Source organism: Sciurus vulgaris (assembly GCF_902686455.1).
Source record: "Sciurus vulgaris genome assembly, chromosome: 9".
NCBI lineage: Eukaryota > Metazoa > Chordata > Mammalia > Rodentia > Sciuridae > Sciurus > Sciurus vulgaris.
The window spans coordinates 83,216,017-83,237,486 of NC_136469.1; the positions used below are offsets into that span (position 1 = coordinate 83,216,017).

At 38.8% G+C, this 21,470-nt stretch overlaps 1 protein-coding gene across 3 annotated transcripts in view; it reads right to left on the bottom strand.

The window, feature by feature from the left end:
• The window catches only part of SEPTIN11 (septin 11), a 137,202-nt gene that overhangs the window by 90,323 nt on the left and 25,409 nt on the right, over positions 1-21,470 (bottom strand). The window contains exons 2-4 of one of the 3 annotated variants that reach the window (XM_079154305.1): positions 14,316-14,413; positions 3,882-3,998; positions 2,184-2,338 (exon numbers count right to left, since the gene is read on the bottom strand). In XM_079154305.1, the coding sequence (XP_079010431.1) occupies positions 2,184-2,186 (3 nt within the window). In that variant the 5' untranslated portion in view covers positions 2,187-2,338; positions 3,882-3,998; positions 14,316-14,413. Of the gene's footprint in view, positions 1-2,183; positions 2,339-3,881; positions 6,147-14,315; positions 14,414-21,470 lie in introns of those variants that run through there. The other 2 variants (XM_079154298.1, XM_079154306.1) reach the window with 2 other exon arrangements.

The window sequence follows — 21,470 nt, forward strand, 5'->3', positions numbered from 1 at the left end:
GAAAATCTCCACTTTGTATTATACTGACCAGACCAGATTGCAGAGTTTATTTATTTTATTTTGAATTTAGTTTGTGAATACTTATTTGTAAACTCAGCTAATTAGATTATAATAACCTGAACTCCCTACCTTGATGGGTAGGTAAATTCATCCTAATTACAAAAGCTTAAAGTCAAAATCTCAATTAATGTTTGAGGAAACTCATTAGGGACAAAATCTCTGATAATTCACCCAGCATTGAATCTTTTCTCTGCCTATTCCTTCTCTCCTCCATTTTTTTTGGGGGGAGGGGGTGGGGACAGGGGTGGGGCAGGGGGTTGCAGCTGTAAGCATAAATATATTTAATAAAAATATGTCAACCCCCATCACTGCAAACAATCACCAATAATAATATTTTTAGCTTATGGACACTATTTCAGTATGTCAGCTGTCACTATGAAATTGTTTTAATATTATTCTACAGCAAGACCACCTAGGTTCAAATTCCTGACTTTACTGCTTCATAGCTGTATGACCTTGGGTATGTTCATTAATCTTTTAGTGTATCAGTTGTTCTCATGTAAAATCTGTTTTAAAATAGTTTTTCCCTAATAGAGTTGCTAGAGATTAATTTATCTTTTCAACTATATGCCTAACACTATGCTAAAGACTAAGAATTTTAAAATGAGGATGCCTTTCCCTTAACCAGCACACAGTGTACCTGGAGATAGATAAATGTGCCAAATACTAAGAAAAATATATGAATAATGAGTAGAGATGTAGCTCGGTTGGTAGGACACTTGCCTAGCTTTTGCAAGGCTCTGGGTTCACGCCCCACCACCACAAAGACATATGAATTGGGGCTGGGGAGATAGCTCAGTTGGTAGAGTGCTTGCCTCTCAAGCACAAAACCCTGGGTTCAATCCCCAGCACCACAAAAAAAAAAAAAAAAAAAAAAAGACATATGAATAATGGAATTTTAAAGCAACTCACTCTGCTTGTCAGAATAGAAAAGTCTTAACCAAAGAAAAAACAAAGAGGAAATTCCAGGCATGGAAATAGAATGGGCAAAGACTATGTGTGTGAGACAGGGTCTCACTAAGTTTCTTAGGGCCTCACTAAGTTGCTGAGACTGGACTTGAAATTGCCATCCTCCTGACTCAGCCTCCCAGACCACTGGGATTATAGGTTATGCCACTATACCTGGCTCCATAATGTATTTTTAATTTTTTCTTAAGTTATCTGTGGTTTACAATAAGAACTAAAAACCACATAGCTCAGTGATAAGAGTGTTTGCCTAGCATGCATTAGGCTCTTGGTTCAATTCCCAGTACTACAAAAATAAAAAAAAATAAAACCCTATCTAACACAAAATCATTCTGACTACAGTGAAAATGATGAACTGGAAAGAAATACAGTAAGAAACAGGGAACAAGTTAGAAAGTATTACCACTTTCAGTCTGATGAGTATAAGAACAGGTCCTGTATTTCTTCTGCTATATAACATGTAAAAATGTTAAGTAAAACATTTTTAAAACACATTCAAATTGGAGAGGAATAACTAAAACTATCTATATTTGAAGATGATAGGAATTTATATCTGGAAATCCTTTGGAATACATACATACACACACACACACACTAAAACTAGCTGGGCATGGCCACACATGACTGAAATTCCAAAGGCCAACGCAGGAGGATGCAAGTTCAAGGCCAGTCTTGCCAACTTAGGGAGACCTCTGTCTCAAATTTTTAAAATAAGACGGCCTGGGGAATATAACTCAGTGGCAAAGTACCCCTGGGTTCATCCAGTACCACACATTAAAAAAAATTGTTGTTTAGGGCTGGGAAGATAGCTCAGGCGGTAGAGTGCTTGCGCTGCAAGCACAAGTCCCTGAATTTGATCCCCAGCACCACCAAAAAAAAAAAAAAAAAAAATTGTTGTTTAAAAAATTTATTGTAGAAATTTGCTAGACATTGTTAAATTTGCCAATAATTCTCAGGCTCCACTTCTACCATGTTTTATTCTCTTTAAAAATGCAGGCAATAGTTGTCCCTCTTCAGGCCTTTGGCATTTATTATTTTTCTCTTCCTTCCCAAAGCTGACTTGTATTGATTCTACAATCACTTACACAGTCTTTCATGGATAATTAATTTAGGCCTAGAAAGTTTAACTCATTTAAAACAATTGGTTGCGTGTTTACCATCTTGGACTTCAGCAGTCTTTGAGTCACGTTTGACTGTTTTTCGTGAAAACATTCCTTTCTTTGCTAGAGGAAACAAGGTGAGGAGTTTTAACTTTTCTTTGGCATCTGATGGCATTGTATCACCAGGTCTTTCCTCCTCACCTTGTTCATTTCTGTGGCAAGTATTACTGGAAAACCAAAAAGCATATTTTACAAACTTAATTTTAAGGGAAAAAATTATGTAAACTTATAAGGAAGTGTCAATTCTTGTAGGGTTGTGCTATTCTTTAATTCATGCTCTTTTAAAATCAAGTCTCCAACAGGAATGTCCTGTGCAAGACCACGCTCCCTGGAGCATGAAGACTTGACCTGCTGGCCACCTCCTTGGCAATCAGCCCTGGAGCTGGGTCAGTTCCCCTTAGCTCCAGCATCGCTTATTTTCAGATAATTCCTTTCTCACTGTGGTCAGTCATTGTGGGACCGTTATGATTCCTTTTTATGAACCTAAAAAATTGATGTAGTTGAAGTCCCTCTGAATACTAGCTATTGCCACTATTGAAGAGAATAATACATGCCTATATATTTTGACAGCAGCGTCATCTACCTTCTCACCTTTTGTCTCATGCTACTCATTACTTGCCAGTCTGCCATCATTATTTCTACCAGCTGAATAATTTCAATGCATGGGGTTACCCTGCATCCTCCTCTTTTTTATTATAGACTTGTTCCTTTTGAGTGTGGTAAAACTAACAACTTTTTTCAATCATAAGTTCCTTGCTACCTCATCTACCAATATCTACTGGATTACGTTCTTATTTTGTTAATTTTTCCAAATTTCTTTTTGTTTTACCACTGTCTCCTGTCCAACCTAAGATTTTAAAGGTCATCAGCACTGTATTTCAAGTTTCTTCTGTTTGTTTCATTTAGTCCTTCCTAGATCCTCAGAAATGGATATTGGTTGGTTGGTATGATGAATTTTGGCAGATTATTCTTCATGCCTTATCATTATACCCTTTAGGAAGATAACAGAATCAGCCACTGCAAGACTGCCTCCTTACTTATCAGCGATGAAAAAACAAGGTTGCGAGTCAAGATGCTTGGATTCATGTTCCTGCACCGTCTAATATCATATGCTATGCAAAATTTAAATTGATATGTTTCTTTGGGTATAGACTGTGACTATATTAGAGACACCCCAAAACTCATTGGCCCAAAAAAGAGGTTTATTTTTTTCTCATGAAGCAGTTTGGTGAGCAGTCCAGAGAGCCCTGGCAGCTGTGCTCTTGAGATCATCCCCATGTTTCTGTTGGGGCCTTTGTTGCTCCATTAACTTCTTGTTGTTACCTTATCTTCTCTGATCAAAACTGGTTCACAAGCACCATGTCCACATTACAGCCCATGGGAAGGGTGAAGAAAAGGAAGGGAAAGGAAAGCAGTTTCCTTTAAAGGATGTGTACCTATCATAAGCCACCTGTGTTCACATTCTGATGGCAAAATCTCAGTCACATGAAGGTACTTACCTGCAGGGAAGATTAGGATATATAATCTCTTATGTGGCATCAATATGCCCTACTAAAACTTAGGGGGAGGGTCCTACTTGTATAAGGGAGAAATAAAAAATGGTTGATGAGGTGTAGGGAAATCAATGGATTCAGAGGTAATATATTTACATGATTAAAAAATTAATATAAAATGGTATAGAATGAAGTCTCCTACCTTATTCACCATCTGTCCAGTCCCCACAACTCTTCTCAAGAGGTAAATACTTTAGTGTCTTGTATATATTTCCAGAGTTTTCTTAGGTAACTTCAAGCAAAGATATTGTTTCCTATCCTGTGTTTTATATAAAAGAAAAGCATACTATGTACATCCTCTGTCCCTTTTTTTACAAAATATTTTGCAGATCTTTTATATCATAGTCATTTTCTTCATTCTTTTAAATAGTTGCCTAGTATTTCTAAGGAAATATCATCAGTAAATTTCCATTAAAGATCCATTGATAAGTTCAAGATTGTGTATGATCTTATACCCACAATAATAACCTTGTGCTTATCAGTCATATTGAACCAATGTTTTTATTTCTTTGGATTTTTTCTTTCTTTAGCAGTGTGAGAATTAAAACTAGTGCCTTATATGTGCTAAGCAAGTATTCTACTAATGATCTATGGTCCAGCCCTCCATTTTCTTTAGGAAGGAAATGAAGTTGATATTTGCCTTACAAAGAGAATCATTGTGATAGTGAAATAACCATATATAAAATTGTTGTACAACATTTAAAAATGTAAAATAATTAGAAATAAATTTCTCAAAAATGTGTGTAAGATCTGTACTCTAATGCCTACCAAACTCTGCTGAGAGAAATTAAAGAGAACCTAAGTTAATGGAGAAATATATCATGTTCATGAATTGGAAACCCAATGTTGTTAAGATGTAACCACCCTAAAATGACCTAAAGATTCAACATAATTTCAATTGAAGTCCTACCAAGATATCTTTGATAGAAATTGACAACTTGATTCTAAAGTTTATGTGAAAACACAAAAGACCCAGGAACCAAAATAATTTGTAAAAAGAGAACAAGGTTGAGAACTTACACTACCTGATTTCAAGATTTGCTGAGAAACTACAATAAATCAAGACTTTGCAAAATTAGCCAAAGTACAATCATATAGTACAATGGAAGAGACACACATGATCAACTGATGTTTCTTTGTTATGCACTAGGGTATGTACCATGGAATTTGGGCAGGCTAAGCACGGGCTGTACCACTGAGTTACAACCCCAGGTCCCGGGTCAATTGATCTTTGAAAAAGGTGACGAAGCAGCCCCATTGGAAAGGATAGTCTTTCCTGTTGGAAATCATGCTAGAACTATTGGACATCCATACAGAAGAAAGAACCTCAACCCTTATTTCACCTATTCACAAAGATTGAATCTGTGTGGGTCAGAACTAATGTAATCAGTAAAACTTACAGAAGAAAACAGGAAAATTTTTCATGGCTTTGGGTTCAGCAAGGATTTCTTTAAAGAGAACATCGAAAGCACCAAATGACTGGACTTCATCAAAATTCAAATTTGTCCTCCTCAAAAGACACCATGAAAAAACTAAAGAGTGCTGGGGATGTAGCCCAGTGGTAGAGCACTTGCCTGGCATGTGCAAGGGCCTGGGTTCAATTCCCACTCCTGCAAAAAGGGGATGGAAGGAATGAAAGGTGAAAGATGAAAAAGGTAAGTCAGACTGGGAAAATGTATCTACACTACTTGGAAAATAATTTTTAATGGGAAAATATGTGAACATACACATCATTTAAAAAGATATATATGTTTAGCCAAATGTACATGAAATGAAGCTCATTAGTCTTCAAGGAAATGCAAATGAAGCCAGAATTATATACTATATACCTGAATGGTGAAAATTACAAAGACCAATTGTTACAAAGTGCCAATTGCTACAAATTACAAATACCAATTGTTAGGGAAGATGTTGAATAGTGGAACTCTTTTGCATTGTTGTTGAGAATGTAAAATGCACAAGCACTTTGGAAAACAAATTGACAGTTTCTTTTATATAAGAGAAATAAAAATTTTTCTACAAAAGACATGTCCATAAAATTATCACAATTTGTATTATTTGTCTATTAGTCCTAACAGCCCCAAAATGGGATTATCACAGTAGTATCTCAACAGGTTAATTAACAAATTAATTGTTGTACATCTACACAGATACTAACTACTCAGTGATGCAGTAAGCTATAGATACAGGCAAAAAGTGGATAGATTCCCAAAACATCCTGCTGAGTGAAAGAAGCCAAACAAATGTACATACAGTATGATTCTGTGCCTATGAAATTCTAAACACCCTACTCCATAGTTACAGAAAGCAAAAACAGCATGGCCATGGGTCTTGGGTAGAAAGATTGATCTGCGCTCTCAGAGGGGCTTGTGGAGTGATGACTATGCTCTGTATCATGATTCTGGTACTGATGATATGAGTGAATGTCTCAGACTCACTTATCTGTACACCTAAAATGGGTCTATACCTTTGTATACAAATTATACATCAATAAATTTATTTTAAAATCTGTTGTTTACATTTATTTCTCCCCCCTCCACACCCCAATACTGGGGATTAAACCAGGGGCACTCTATCACTGAGCTCCATCCCCTCTCTTTTTATCCTTTAATTTTAGACAGCATCTTGCTAAGTCGCCCCAGCTGGCCTCAGAATTGCAATCCTTCTACGTCAGCCTCCTGAGTATCTGGAATTATAGGCATGTGTCACCATGCCTAGCTTGTCTTTGTATATCAAAAACTCCAAGAGTAGGTTTTTTCCTTCAGAAATCTGACACCATCAGACTTGCTTAGATTTTTTTTTTTTAAATGCTTATTCTGTGTTGGGCACAAATGTAAGATACTTTTACACTCATATTTCATTTGGTCATTACAATAATCCTCTGATATCTCGCCTATTTTGAGGATACTGAAGCCCAATGCTGCTGGGCCTGTACATGCCTGTAATCCCAGGGACTCCACAGACTGAGGCAAGAGGATTGCAAGTTCAAGGTCAGCCTAGGCAACTTAGCAAGACCCTGTGTCAAGAAAAAAAAAAGGCTGGGGAAGTAGTTCAATGGTAGAGTATCTAGTAAGTCTTGTGGTGCTAAGTGACAGAGCCAGGATTCAAGCCCAGATTTGCTGGACTCCATCGTCCACATCCCTTTTCATCATACTGTGTTGCCACCTTAGCACCCACATCTTAATACAGCTCTTTGGAGTTTCACTCAGTCTAAGAGAATCGCCTCCATTATTAAAGCCCTAAGAACTGCTCCTGGTGGTACACACCTGTAATTCCAGGACTCAGGAGGCTAAAGCGAGGATCTCAAATTCGAGGCCAACGTCAGCAACTTTGCGAGGACCTAAGCAACTTAGCAAGACCCCATCTCAAAATAAAAAGTAAAAAGGGCTGGGGATGTGCCTCAGTGTAAGGTGGCCCCGGGTTCAATCCCCAGTACCAAAAAATGCCAAAACCAAAAACACTAACAAACGTAAGGTTCAGCATTCGAAGGAGAATCCTTAGTTGTGCAGAGAAAGCTGACGGAGGAAACTTAACTTGGTTCCGTCTGAGTGAATATTTAGCACAGCTATTATTGTTGTTATATTATTTTACCTTCCCCTTGAGATTCTCTTTCATCCTGCTGCCATCACCATATTGGCAGTGAGGGTCTGCTGATCCACTCTAATGCTCTTGCTCCGTTCCAGACCAAAAGCTGTCCCTATTTATCCCTTAGCCCAACTGAAATTACTGAAACTAAAAAAACAAAAAGAAAGAAAAACAACAACAATCATAAAAAAGACTTTAATGCTGGTGGAGCACTAAAAACAAACAAGTAAAATGCATATCTTCAGAAGGATGCACAGGAAAGCGGGAATGGCGGGTGCACAGTGAAGGGCACACAGGCAGGTGAGGATCAAGACAGTGGACACTGTGGGTGACTCTGCCATCTGCATTTTACCTGTTTGGAAAATTGACCTTTGGCTCCAGGAATGGTTCAGATGAGTGTAAGTATGATTCCATTCCCTTCATAGTGACTTGTTACAGAATGGGTGCTATGGTTTAGATACGAGGCATCCCTCAACAGCTCCTGTGTTAATAAAGGAATATTTAGAGATGAAATGATTGGATTGTGAGAGCTGTTATGGTTCATTTTCCCTGTGATCCCTTCCCAGGTACCATGTCCTGAGTAACTTCCTCCACTGAGCCCTTCGTCATGACATGCTGGCTCACCTCGGGCCCAGAGCAAAGGAGTTGGTGCCTCTGGACTGGGAACTCTGAAGCAGTGAGCCCCAAATAAACTTTTCCTCCTCTAAGTTGTTCTGGTAAAGCATTTTGGTCACAGCAACAAAAAACTGACTAACACAATGGGTATGTAACTCAGTTCTGTAAAATGAGAAGGCAGGTTTGCTAGAAGCTTCTAGGATGCTATTTTATGCTTTTTAGAGAAATTCACAGGAAATCACCTTTTCTACTGTGGGACACAAACAAGAAAGAATAAAGCCTATTTCCAAGTGGGGGGGGGGGGGGGATCCCTAAATAAAATACAGAATAGGGCTGGGGATGTGGCTCAGTGGTTGAGTGCCCCTGAGTTCAATCCCTGGCACCCCCAACCCTAAAAAAAAAAAGGGAACTGGAAGACTAAAGCTCATGCACTAGAAAGCAGAGTGAAAAAATAGGATTTAGATTTCAATAATACTGTTAAACTCCTAAATTATTAACTCAGAACCTATCTCCCATCTCTTCCATAGGTGATTGACTTACTGAATATGTCCTGTGATGTCAGTTTTAGTTAGGTGTCCAGTTTCTGTTATTTGCAGCTAAAATTTCTGGAACTAAAAGAACAAGAAGAAAAAAAAAAGCAACTAAAATTGCAGATTTTAAAAGTATCTGAGTTCCAGGCACAGGGAAAATAGAGAGCATACAAAAGAAATCCCCTTTAGCCTTAAGGTTTTTTGTGTGTGTTTTTTTTTTTTTTTTTTTTTTTTTATTGTTTTCTCAAGATGTAATTTCCTGAGAGACTTGCTTCTTCCCATCAATGATCTCAGTCATCCCAATCCCTATAAGGAAGATGTAGATTTATCCTTACAGAATTAAGTTGAACTGTATGAAACTGACTTTTCTGGTAGTGGTCACAAAGTGAATTGTTAGGTCACTGTTATTATTTAAATTTTTTTTGACTAGCCATATTTTATAAATTTTCATTTTTCTCACGAGGTTGTTAGATTTTGAATCTGAAATGCCCCTCGAAGATCCACGTATTGAGGGGTTCGTGCCTATGTTGGTGCTATTGAGAAGTGGTGGAAACTTTAAAAATCGAGACCTCATGGGAAGTCTACTGATCATTCAGGGTGTGCCCTCAGAGATGATTACGGGAGCCCAGCCCCTTCCTTTTCCTCTTTCTTTTGTTTTCCAGCCATGAGGTGAACAGCTGTGCTCCACTAGTCTCCCTGCCATGAGCTGCTGCCTTACCACAGGCCCAAAGGCAACGTGGCTGGCCAATCAACCATGCACTAGAACCTACACGGCTATAAGCTAAAATAAAACTTCTATAAATAAGTCAATTATCTCAGGTATTTGTTATAGTAACAGAAGTGTGATGAACACAGATTGTGCATGTATGTGTAGACATGCAGTAAATGAACTTAGAAAAATGGAAGGGGCAATACAACATGTGTCTGTATGCTCAAAAATACTATGCATGTTCGATGGTATTCTAGTTTCAGTGGGAGCAAATTATATTAATAACAATAATTAAGGGAGCTGGAGGTAGCCTATAATTCCAGCAGCTAAGGAAGCTGAGGCAGGAGGATTGCAAGTTCAAAGCCCACCTCAGCAACGGTGAGGTGCTAAGCAACTCAGTGAGACCCTGTCTCTAAATAAAATACAAAATAGGGCTGGGGATGTGGCTCAGTGGTTGAGAGCCTCTGAGTTCAATCCCTGGCACCCCCAACCCTTAAAAAAAGGGAGCTGGAAGAATGATTGGATATGAATCAAACTGTTCCTAGCAGACGTGCTTAGGGAGAAAAACAAGCCATCAATTCTTTTTTAGGATTAATCTCAATCTAGATCTGATCACTTCTCTCTCTCTGATTTTTCTTATCATCATATTTTCTAATCAGATGAAATCCCCAAGTCTGAAAGAAGTTGAATTCAACTCTCTTTCTGGTCCTATGCAATAATAGGGTTTAATGGCATCTGAATTTAAATTTTAGTATATATTTATGTATACACATTTATTTATAAGTCTTAGAATCTCTTTTGGAGGAAGGGCACTGGTGATTGAACCCAGGGGTGCTTTACCACTGAGCTACATTGCCAGTCCTTTTTATTTTGTATTTTGAGACAGGATCTTGCTAAATTTCTGAGGCTGGCCTCAACTCGCTATACTCCTATAATCCTCCTGCCTCAACCTCCCAAGACACTGGGACTATAGGTGTGCACTACCGCACCCTTCAAGTCTTAAAATATTTAAAAATCTAAATTTTCAGAGAAAAGCAAATCAATGTACCGGTATGTTTTCTTCTGAAACACTGATTTTGTGTGTGTGTGTGTGTGTGGTACTGGGGAATTGAACCCAGAGCCTCACACATGCCAGGCCAGTACACTTTTGAGCTAAACCACAGTCATTTTTTGTTTGTTTGTTTTATTTTGAGACAGAGTCTTGCTAAATTGCCTGGGCTGGCCTTGAACTTGCAATCCTCTTGCCTCAGCCTCCCTAGTGACTGGGATTGCAAGCATGTGCCATGGGGCTGACTTGAATACGTTTATATAACTATGGTGATGCTAAAAATAGTACTTTCTCCTTTTTTTCTATTTAATTTTATAATTGTTGAAAATTCTTCAAGAACATCACTTTTAATACTTCATTGATTACTTCTGAATATAGATGAACTATGACCTCTTTGCAAGGAATTCAGAAATTTCTGAAAAATATAAAGCAAAAATTACATAATCCTATTGTTCAGATCACAACTATCAATATTCTGTATATTTATTTCTAGAGTTTTCCTATGACTATTTACACATATAGATATAGACATATTTGTAAAAACAAAAGTGGTATTGTTTTATAATCACACTTTTACTTAAAAGTATATCAGAATATCTTTCCATGTTAATGCATTCAAGTCTTCATTGTTTTGTTTTATTTTGTTTTTTGGTACTGGGGATTGAATTCAGGGTCACTCGATCACAGAGCTACATCCCCAGCCCTATTTTATTTAGAGACAGGGTTTCACTGAGTTGCTTAGTGCCCTGCTTTTGCAGAGGCTGACTTTGTACTCATGATCCCCCTGCCTCAGCCTTATAAGTCACTGGAATTACAAGCATGCACCACCACACCCGGCTTCTTCATTGTCTTAAATACTGCAACTACCCATTGATATCTGGATTATTTTTATATTTTATTTTTATAAATAACTGTGGTCAGTGGCCTAGCACGTATACCTTTCACTGCCTGTTTAATTGTTTCCTTAGCACAAATTCCTGGAAGTGGGATTGGCGGACATTGTAGGAATGTGAAAGAAAAATCCTCATTTTGGGCTACTTACCTGTAACTGCCTTTAGTGCTTTGTAAGAATTCATCACTCTATCTCAGGAATGTTGTAGAAATACTCTACTTGTATGGATTAGTATATATGAAGATTATGAAGTAAAAATATATCCATTAGGGCTCTTGTTATCATTATTATTGTCCTGTCTGGGGGAGACACTGGCTAAAGTCAACAAAATAGAAAAACATAATGGAGGCTGAGGAGCTCATCTTGGAACAGTTGAAGTCAGGCCACAGGAGAGGAGCCAACTCTTTAGGCATTACCACTGGCAGCAGTCAGTTTCATTTCCCAGTTTCTGTCAGCTCTACTCAAGACTGGGTAAAAATTCATTTGACTTAATGTGTATTGTGGACCCATTCCTCTACCAGTGTGTGGGCATATGCACCAAAATCCACCAAAATCCCAGGGCACATAGCTGGTTACTAAAAGAAGGGGTAAGAGATGATAGGTATTTTAGCTGAGCTTCTATAACAAACTGTCATAAACTGGGTGACTTATAAACAACAGAAATTTATTTCTCACAGTTCTGGAAGCTAGAAGTTTGAGATCAAGGTGCTAGAATAGTTGGTTCTGCTGAGGTTCCTCTTCCAGGTTACAGACTGCTAATTTCTCGTGTTCTCTTATGGCCAAAAGAAGGCTAGTTAGAGCCCTGGCCTCTTCTTACGAAGCCTCCATGACCTAATTACCTCCCAAAAACCACACCTCCAAATACCATGGGAATTATTTTTTTTAATTTTATTATTATTATTATTATTTGTGTGTGTGTGTGTGGTGCTGGGGATTGAACCCAGGACTTTGTACTTGCAAGGCAAGCACTCTACCAACTGAGCTATATCCCCAGCACGGGGATTAGAGTTTTAATATATGAATTTGAAAGGGACATAAATAGTCCATTGATATAGGCAAAAGCAACTTTACTACCAAGATGCTGGTTTTTTTTAGAATATGTGTAGAAAATAAGGATATAAGTTCATAACTGCAAAGTTCTTTAAATGATATCAGAGAAGGCATTTAGATGAATGTTTCAATATTTAAGCATAAGTTGAGGGGCTAGGTAAGGGTCAGAAGGAAATTATCTTTAATACCAAGTAAAACTCTTCTGTTAAAATAGTGGGCACAGAATTTCTTGCTGCCAAGGTTCCATGTTAGTGTCCTACTCAATTAACTGGATCAAAACCTTGAGTGAGCCAGTCCAAGATGGCATTTTAGAGAACTCACCACTTTGGCAGTCTGCTAAGGGTATCATTACCATCCATCCATCCACAACTATCTCTACCTATACTCATTACGATTCCTTCCTATGATACTGAGGATTGAAACCAGGGGCACCCGAACACAGAGCTATACCCCAGCCCTTTTTTAACATATTTAAATCTTGAGAGAGTCTCACTATGTTGTGGAGGCTGGCCTCAAACTTGAGATCCTCCTGTCTCAGCCTCCTGAGTCACTGGAATTACAGGTGTGCACCACTGTGCCCAAGTAGAACTCTTTCTTTCATCACCATGCAGTCTTCCTTTTCTTCCCCTATCGTTTCTGTTTTAGGATCTAGGGGATAGGAGGACAGAGTTTCCTAAAATCTAGGTTATTGATTCAGTTCTTTGGGAGTTGATACAAAAATGGAGTTTGGGGTATAAAAGGTTTATTAGCAATCAAAACTGTGAAAGGAAGTGGGTGAAGCAGGATTGGACAGAGGGAGAATTGAAACCCTGAGGCAGACCCAAAAAAGCTCTAGTCAACTCAGTGGGGAGCTCTGGAAGAACTGCAATTCAGAGCTGTCCCTCTTTGCTCAGAAGCCATTAGGCCCCTGCTCAGTCCCTGGATGCAGGCCATTTCTATAAGGTGTGACCAACCTCAAGGGACAGCTCTCCAGAGACATATCCTGAAAGAGATGACAGCTGAGACTATTTGCTGACTGCATTCCCAGAGGCTGAGTAGCAAGTTCTTTGAAAGAGATTCAGGTTATATATTTTCCTTTTATTATAAGCCACAGATACTGTTTTTCTATTTTTCTCATTTCAAAACTTTCTTTAAACTGTGTATCATTTTTAATGATCTTTTTATTCAAAAGTGACTTTAAATTTACAGAAAAGTTGTGAAGATGGTGGAAGTCCTACATAACTCACTCTCAGCTTCCTCTGTGGCTAACATCTTGAAGTAGTATGGCACATTTGTTAGAAGTGATGAACCAAGAGCTGGGGGTATAGCTCAGTGGCAGAACACCTGCAATAGCACAGCACAAGGTCCCTGGGTCACACACACAAATTGGTGAACCAATATTGATGTGTTATTATTAACTAAAGTTCATACTTTATTCAAGCTCCTTGGTTTTTAAACTAATGTTCTTTTTTCTATTCCAAGATCCCATACAGGATAGTCCATAATATTCTTAGATGTCCTTGGGCTTTTCTTGGCTATGATAATTTTTCAGATTTTCCTTGCTTTTGATAACCTTGACAGTTTGAAGAAGACTGATTATTTTGTATTGTGTCCCTCAATTTGGATTTGTCTGATAATTTCCTCATGATTAGGCTGAAGTTGTGGGTTGTAGGTTCATGGTAGGAAAAACATAGGGGCAATGTGCCATTTTCATTAAATCATGTCAAGGGCACATAGTGTCAACTCAACTCCTCAGCTGGTGATGTTAACTTTGAAGACCTGGCTCAGATATTATTTGTCAGGTTTCCTCATATATAATCTAATTTCCACACTATTCTCCTTGGAAGGAAGAATGTGCACCCACACTAAGTGGATGGGGAATTATGTTCCACCTCCTGGAGAGTAGTGTGTCTACAAAAAATATTTGATATGTCATGGTATCATGGGAGAGTTGTCATTCTTCCCCTTTATTTAAGTATTCAACAATTTATATCACTATAGATTCACAGATATTTATTTCATTCTTTGAGTTATAATCCAATGTTATATTATTTATTTTGTTGCTCAAAAAGCTTTGGCAACTGGGAGCTCTTTCTTTTGACTCCTGTGTTCCTTTGAAAAACCCCTCTCACTGTGGGTTGGTTGGTTTTGAGCAAGCACTTCCTTACTTATTGGTACTTTAATACTCCAGGCAAACTCCTGCCTCTGCCTCCTGAGTCACAGGCGAATCTTGAATATGACCTGCTCTAGCATTTCTCTCTGGTTCCTGGAATGGAGAATACTATTAGAACCAAATATGGGTACTAGGTGTGCTCATCACTACTGGGGGGTGGTTGCTGGCCTTCTCAGCTGTCAAAGCAAGGAAATATGTGTGTATAATAATTGCGGTTAAATTCCCCTGGGTTCAATCCCCATTACTATGGGGGAAAAAAAGATCAGGAAGAGCTGGGCATGCACACCTGTAATCATAGCTACTTGAGAGGCTGAGACAGAAGAATTTTAAGTTCCAGGCCAGGCTTGGCAACTTACCAAGATCTTCTCTCAAAATAAAAAAACATGGGTTGGGGTTGTAACTCAGTGGTAAAGTACTTGCTTAACATGTGTGACGCCCTAGGTTCCAGCCCCAGCACCACACAAATAAATGAATAAATAAATAAGTAAATTACAGTAAACATAAAAAGGGGTGGGGATATAGCTCAGTGGTAGAGGATCCCTGGGTTCAATTTCCAGTACTGGGGAAAAGGGGAAGGAGATAAGAAAGATTTCTCTCTCTCACTGGTAGATGAGTTCACCCAGAGGCATTGATTTCATGATAATCCTGGGCTCTATGAATTCCTGTTGCACCCAGAGGCGGCAGGTAACAGGCTATGGTAACTGTCCCCTGCAGCTGCAGTGGGCTGAGGGCCTATGGAGCACAGCATCAATAGTGTCTGCTAATTAACTCTGCTTTAGTTGAATAACCTAGAATTCAGAAATATGACGTGTCCAAGGTCACATTGCAAGTAAGCAATAGAACTGGGTATCCATGTGTTGTGACCACAATCCCAGGCTCATTACTAGTACTAAAATATGTCAGTGTTACAGACACACCCTGAATATTATGGAATTAATCACAGAAGTTTGGAGCTAGGAAGATTAGAGATTCTTAAGCTTATCCCTCAGATAGGAAACTGAAATCCAGAAATGCTACACTAACTTGTAAGACTGAGATCACAGAGCTGAATGGTTTCAGAGCAAAACAGAACCAGCGCCCCAGACTTCCACAGTCAGTACTCTTTTCATTACATTGCAGGGCCCTTCATGTAAATACCTGTGACCCACTAAGAAAAATAAGAGACACATATTAATTTTTATTACCAATTTAACGCACATTACATTGGAAAGTTAGTTACAGAAGGGCTTTAGTTCTTCTAAATAGTATCATAAGCTCCGCGCCTGATGGAATCTTAAGGATTATTGCATGATTATTATTTCTCTCTTTGCCACCTAATGCCTTCTTCTATGAAGTCATTTCCTAAATACAAGTATTACAGCTGAAATTAAATTAGCAATTAAAAATAAATGAACTACTTGTTATAGTCTCTAAGAACCACTTTGGATGAACTAAAGTGTTATTCAATTAGCAAACTAAAAATTGTCTGCTTAATTTTATTCATGTTTACAATTTCCTAAAGGTATTATGAACAGGCTCATGTAGTTTTAAAATATTAGAAAAGTAATATAAGCTGTTTTCTCTAGTGCAAAAGGCAGTCTATAAAGACCCATCTTAAGACTAAATTGCCAACTTTTCAAAATGAGAAAAAAAAAAGTCATTGAACCTTTCAATTGTGATTTGATGAACTAATTTGGTGAAGTACAGTTAAATATTCTCATTGGAAATAACACTAAAACCACTGCTTGAATCTAGGGGAGAAACAAGTATTTTATTAAAATTTTAACTTGAAAATGAATGCTGTATGTGGGGATTCTTATTTAGTAAGAGCAAGTCACAATATAATGATATTATTCCTCAAAAGAAAGACTCTGCAGCCATACACACTGACCAGCTCCAATCTTCATTATTTTTGTATGTGCTTCTTTAAAATCTATCATTTTATGTTCATTTTGCAAAAATTTAGTTTATATTATGCCAATGAATTGCTTTGAAGTTTTGTCCTTTTCTAAATCTAAAAGTATGTTTCTTCTTTTGCCTACTCACTGCACCAAGGATCCAAAAATAATATTCTTTATTACCATCTTATTAAAGTGATGTAATTTTTTTTCATAATTGACTATTTCTTGTCCCTTTAAAATATCAATTTCAGTCAGTGTATATGTCAATTTTTTAAAATGTCCTTCATATGAAGGGGGCTGTTGGGTATGTCAAAAGACAAAATTATAATAGCTTACCTTAATTGGCTTTATTTGTCATTCTAGAATCCAACAATACTTCATTCTATAAAATACAGCAAGTGTTCCAATGAGGTGAGTAGAGGAGTTTGGTTTCATAGGACAGAAAAGTGCCGAGGAAGCAGAAACAAGGAACAAACCATGGACTGCTCATTTTTTTCTCTATATTTTTTTGGTGGTGCATGATAGTTGTACATAATGGCAGGATTTGTTGTTACATATTAATACTTGCATACAATGTAACAATGTAGTTTGACCAGTGTCACTCCTGCACTCTACCCCTCCCCGCCCCACCGTTCTCCACCTCCTGGTCCCTTTCCTCTGTCCCTTTGCTTTTCATGCAATCACCCTCCACTTTTCTTTTCCTTTTTCCTCACCAACTTCCATTTATGAGAGAAAACATATAACTCTTGACCTTCTGAGTTTGGTTTATTTTACTTAACATAATGGTCTCAAGTCCCATACATTTTCCTGCAATGATAGAATTTCATTTTTCTTCATGGCTGAATAAAACTCCACTGTGTATGCAGAGTACATTTTCTTTATTCATTCATCTGTTGATGGGCACCGGGACTGGTTGCATAACTTGGCTATTGTAAATTGTGCTGCCATAAACATGGGTATGCAAAAATCACTATAGTATGATGACTTTAATTCTTTAGAATAAATTACTAAGGAGTGGTATAGCTGGGTCACATGGTAGTTCCACGCCTATTCTTTTGCGAAACCTCCATACTGATTTCCATAGTAGTTGAACTAATTTACAACTCCACCAACAGTGTAAAAGTGTTCCTTTTTCTCCACATCCTCTCCAGCACTTATTATTGTTAGTATTCTTGATGATTGCCATTCTGATTACTGTGAGATGAAATCTCAGTGTAGTTTTGATTTGTATTTCCCTAATTGCTAATGATGCAGAACATTTTTTCATGGATTTTTTGACCATTTGCATTTCTCGTTTTGAGAAATATCTGTTTAATTCATTTTATCTTTTATTAATTGGGCTATTTGTTGTGCGTGTGTGTGCGTGCATGTATGTGTTATTTTATGAATTCTTTATATATTCTAGATATTAATCCTCTGTCAGAAGAGTAGCTAGCAAAGACTTTCTCCCATTCTGTAGATTCTCTCTTCACATTCTTGCTTCCTTTGAGGTGCAGAAGCTTTTTAATTTGATACCATTCCATTTATTAACTCTTACTATTTCCTGAACTTTAAGGGTTCTATTGAGAAGGTCATTGCCTGCCATGTGCTGGAGTATTGACCCTATGTTTTCTTCTAGGAATTGCATAGTTTCTGGTCTAATTCCTAGGCCTTCAATCCATTTTGAGTTGGATTTTGTGCAGAGTGAGAGATGAGGGTCTAGTCTCATTCTTCTACATATGGATAACCAGTTTTCTCAGCATCATTTGTTTAAAAAGCTGTCTTTTCTCCAATGTATGTTTTTGGCACCATTGTCAAGGATCAGATGACTGTATCTGTGTGGGTTTGTCTTTGTGTCTTGTATTCTATGCCATTGGTTGATGTGTCTCTTTTTATGCCAGTACCATATAGTTTTAGTTACAATAGCTCTGCAGTATAATTTTTAGTTAGGTATTGTGATACCTCCCGCATTGCTTTTTGGTTTAGAATTGCTTTGATTATTCTGGGTCTTTTACTTTTCCAAATGAATTTTAAGACTGTTTTTTCTAGTTCTGTGCAGAATGTCCTTGGTATTTTGAAGGGGATTGCATTAAATCTGTATATCGTTTTTAATATGGCCATTTTAACAATATTAATTCTGCTTATCCATGAGTTTAGGAAGTATTTCTATCTTCTTATGTCTTCTTCCATTTCTTTCTTCAATTTTCTAGTTTTTATTGTACAGGTCTTTCCCCTCCAGGGTTAAATTTATTCCTAGATATTTTATTTTATTTTTTGAGGATATGGTAAATGGGATTGTTTTCCTGATTATTTCTCAGCAGATTAATTATTGGTATTTAGGGAAGCTATTGATTTTTGCATGTTGATTTTGTGACCTGCTACTTTGCAGAATTTGTTTATTAGCTCTAGTAGTCTTTTGGTTGCTCTTTTTGAATCTTCTAAGTAGAGGATCATGATCATCTGCAAACAGTGATATTTTGACATTTTCCTTCTCTATTTTTATCTCTTTTATTTCCTTCTCTTGCCTAATTTCTCTGGCTAGACTTTCTAGTAGTATGTTAAATATGTGTGGTGAGACTGGACATCCTTGTCTTGTCCCAGATATTAAAAGAAATGCTTTCAGTTTTTCTCCATTTACTATGAGGTTTGCTTTGGGTTTTTCATATATAGCTTTTATGATGTTGAGGCCGGTTTCTTCTATCCCTAGTTTCTTCAGTGTCTCTATCATGAATGGGTACTGAATTTTGTCAAGGGCTTTCTCTGTATCTATCGAGATGATTAAGTGATTTTTATTTTTAATTCTATTTATGTGAAGAATCACATTTGTTGATTTGGGTATGTTAAACCATCCTTGTATCTCTGGGGTAAAACCAACTTGGTCATGGTCATGATGTATAATCTTCTTAATAGGCTGTTGAATACAATTAGTAATATTTTATTAAGAATTTTTGCATGTAAGTTCATTAGGGATATTGGTCTATAATTTTCTTTCCTTGATGTTGGGCTGGTCATTTTAGAGGCACTTTCTTTGTAAGTAGAAACAGAGAAAGAATAATAGAAAAATAACTGGTTAACATCAGATCACTTCAGATTTCTTTCTTTTGTAAGGATTAAAGAAAAGGGAACTTTATTATCATTCCAATTAAAACTGGTCTGTTAGGGAAGTTTGGTTATTGTCTCTCTGTCCTGATATCTCAGGTTAGATTGGTGACATAAATTTTAGTATGGGTGACTTTATTTTTAATTTGAGTCCAGGCTGTTGGAACTCAATTCAGGAGCCTTGAAAGAATGAGGAGACACCAACTGTCCGCCCACCGAAGAAGTTCCACTTTATTCAGAGAATGTGCACACTTTTATAGAGTGGAGAGAAGTCTCATAGGCCAGGGTATGGGACGGGGCAGTAGGTGATTGGGCAAGCTTTGTCGCTAGGGGATTGAGGCAGGGTGGTGGAGAGTGATGGGGTGCGGGGCTGCGCCAGCGGGAAACTGACACTCCAGAAGAGAAGCAGGATATGCACCATATTGCCGAGGTGTGGTTCCAAGGGGAGGGGGGCTTTTGCAGCTGCTTGTGGGGGGTTAGGCTTTATATTCCTCCCTTTTTCCTCTATATACGGGAATGGGGTTGTTGTTCTTTCTCTGGCTACTTCCTGATGTATATATTTGGTAGGGTCTTGTAGTTTAATAGTAATAGGAGGACATCGGGCATTGGAGGGGCTACTAGTGTCCCATACTGTAGTATTTACGGGGTAGGTCAAAGTGGGGAGGGAATTTTCTGGGATGGGATCCCTGATTTCAGAAAGGAGGGCTAAAAGGAAGGGTTGGGGGAGGATGAAAATGGTATGGTGATAGACACCTTTAATAGGGAGAGGATATCCCTTCCCATGAGAGGGACAGAGCATTAATGCATAACTAAGAAAGAGTGGGAAAAAGAAAAATTACTGCCTTAAATGGAGCAAGTTAGGAGGGGGGTTTTGCGGGGAGAATTTGTTTCCCTCCTACCCCGACTATAGGAGAGGTGATAAGTGTGGTAAGGCCCCGGATTCCCTCAAGACCGAGAAAGTGGCCCCAGTATCTAGGAGGAAAGAGGTGGGGGCAACAACCACAATAATAATGACCCTGGGTTCTCTTCTTGTTATGGACATGGTCGGGGAGAACCCAAGGCCTCGTGGATCCTCATCGGCTAACCCTACCATAGATGGTTGCTGTATTCCGGGTGCTTGGGGGCCACTTGACCATCTGCCCTTTTGGGCGAAAGGGCAATCGGAACCCCAATGCCCCCTCTTTCGGCATTTTGGGAAGGTGTGGTGGGTTGCCTGGGAGAGGGACAGGCTTTTGACCAATGTCCTTCTTTGCCACACTTAAACCATGCCCCAGGTGGAGGCTTGGGGTTGGATGTGGCAGGAGAACGCCTGGGGGTAGGTTTTATGATCTGAGCCAGCATTTGGAAATTGGCTTGATCAGCTCTTTGCTTCCGGCACTCCTTTTCCTCTTCCCAGTTATGAAAAACCTTGAAGGCCACTGATAAGATCTCGGTCTGAGGGGTAGCTGGGCCCTGATTCGATTTTTAAATTTGGCTTTAATGTCAGGGTAGGATTGGGCCAAAAAATACGTCATAAGGACATGTCAGCCGTCATCTGAGGTGGAGTCTAGGTTGGTGTATTGTTGCAGGGCCTGGGTAAGCCTGTTTAGGAATTCGGATGGGGTCTCATCCTTCTTCTGGATAATTTCCTGAACTTTTTGGAAATTGACGACCTTAAGGGCAGCCTTTTTAAGACCCATAACCAGGCAAGAGGCAAAACGGTCCCTGGCTTGGATTCCTTGGGCGGTGTTATAATCCCAATGTGGGTCTTGTTCAGGGACTGCATGTGGGCCGGGTGGGTGTTTGGGGTCAGTGCAGTGTGTGTCATTGGCATGGGTTTGAGCGGCATCCCAGACTCGGGGATGTTCTTCAGGTAGGAGGGTGTTGGCCAGGAGCATGAAGATGTCATGGTGTGTTAGGCGATGAGCCTGGAGGACCCACTGAAGCTCCCTGATGTAGTGGTGGGGTCTGTGCTGAAGGAATCATTTCCTCTCTAATTGTGTCAGGTCTGCCAGGGAAAATGGCACGTGGACCCGGACCACACCCTCGGCACCAGCCACTTCACGGAGAGGGGCAATAGTGAGGGGGTAGGGGGAGGCCCTCGGAGCGTGTGAAGGGAGGGCTAAAAGGGTCAGAGGTGGGAGGAAGTGGGGGCGGAGAGGAAGTTGGGGAAGATACTGAGATAGTGGAGGGAGCAGCAGGAGGAAGCGCGG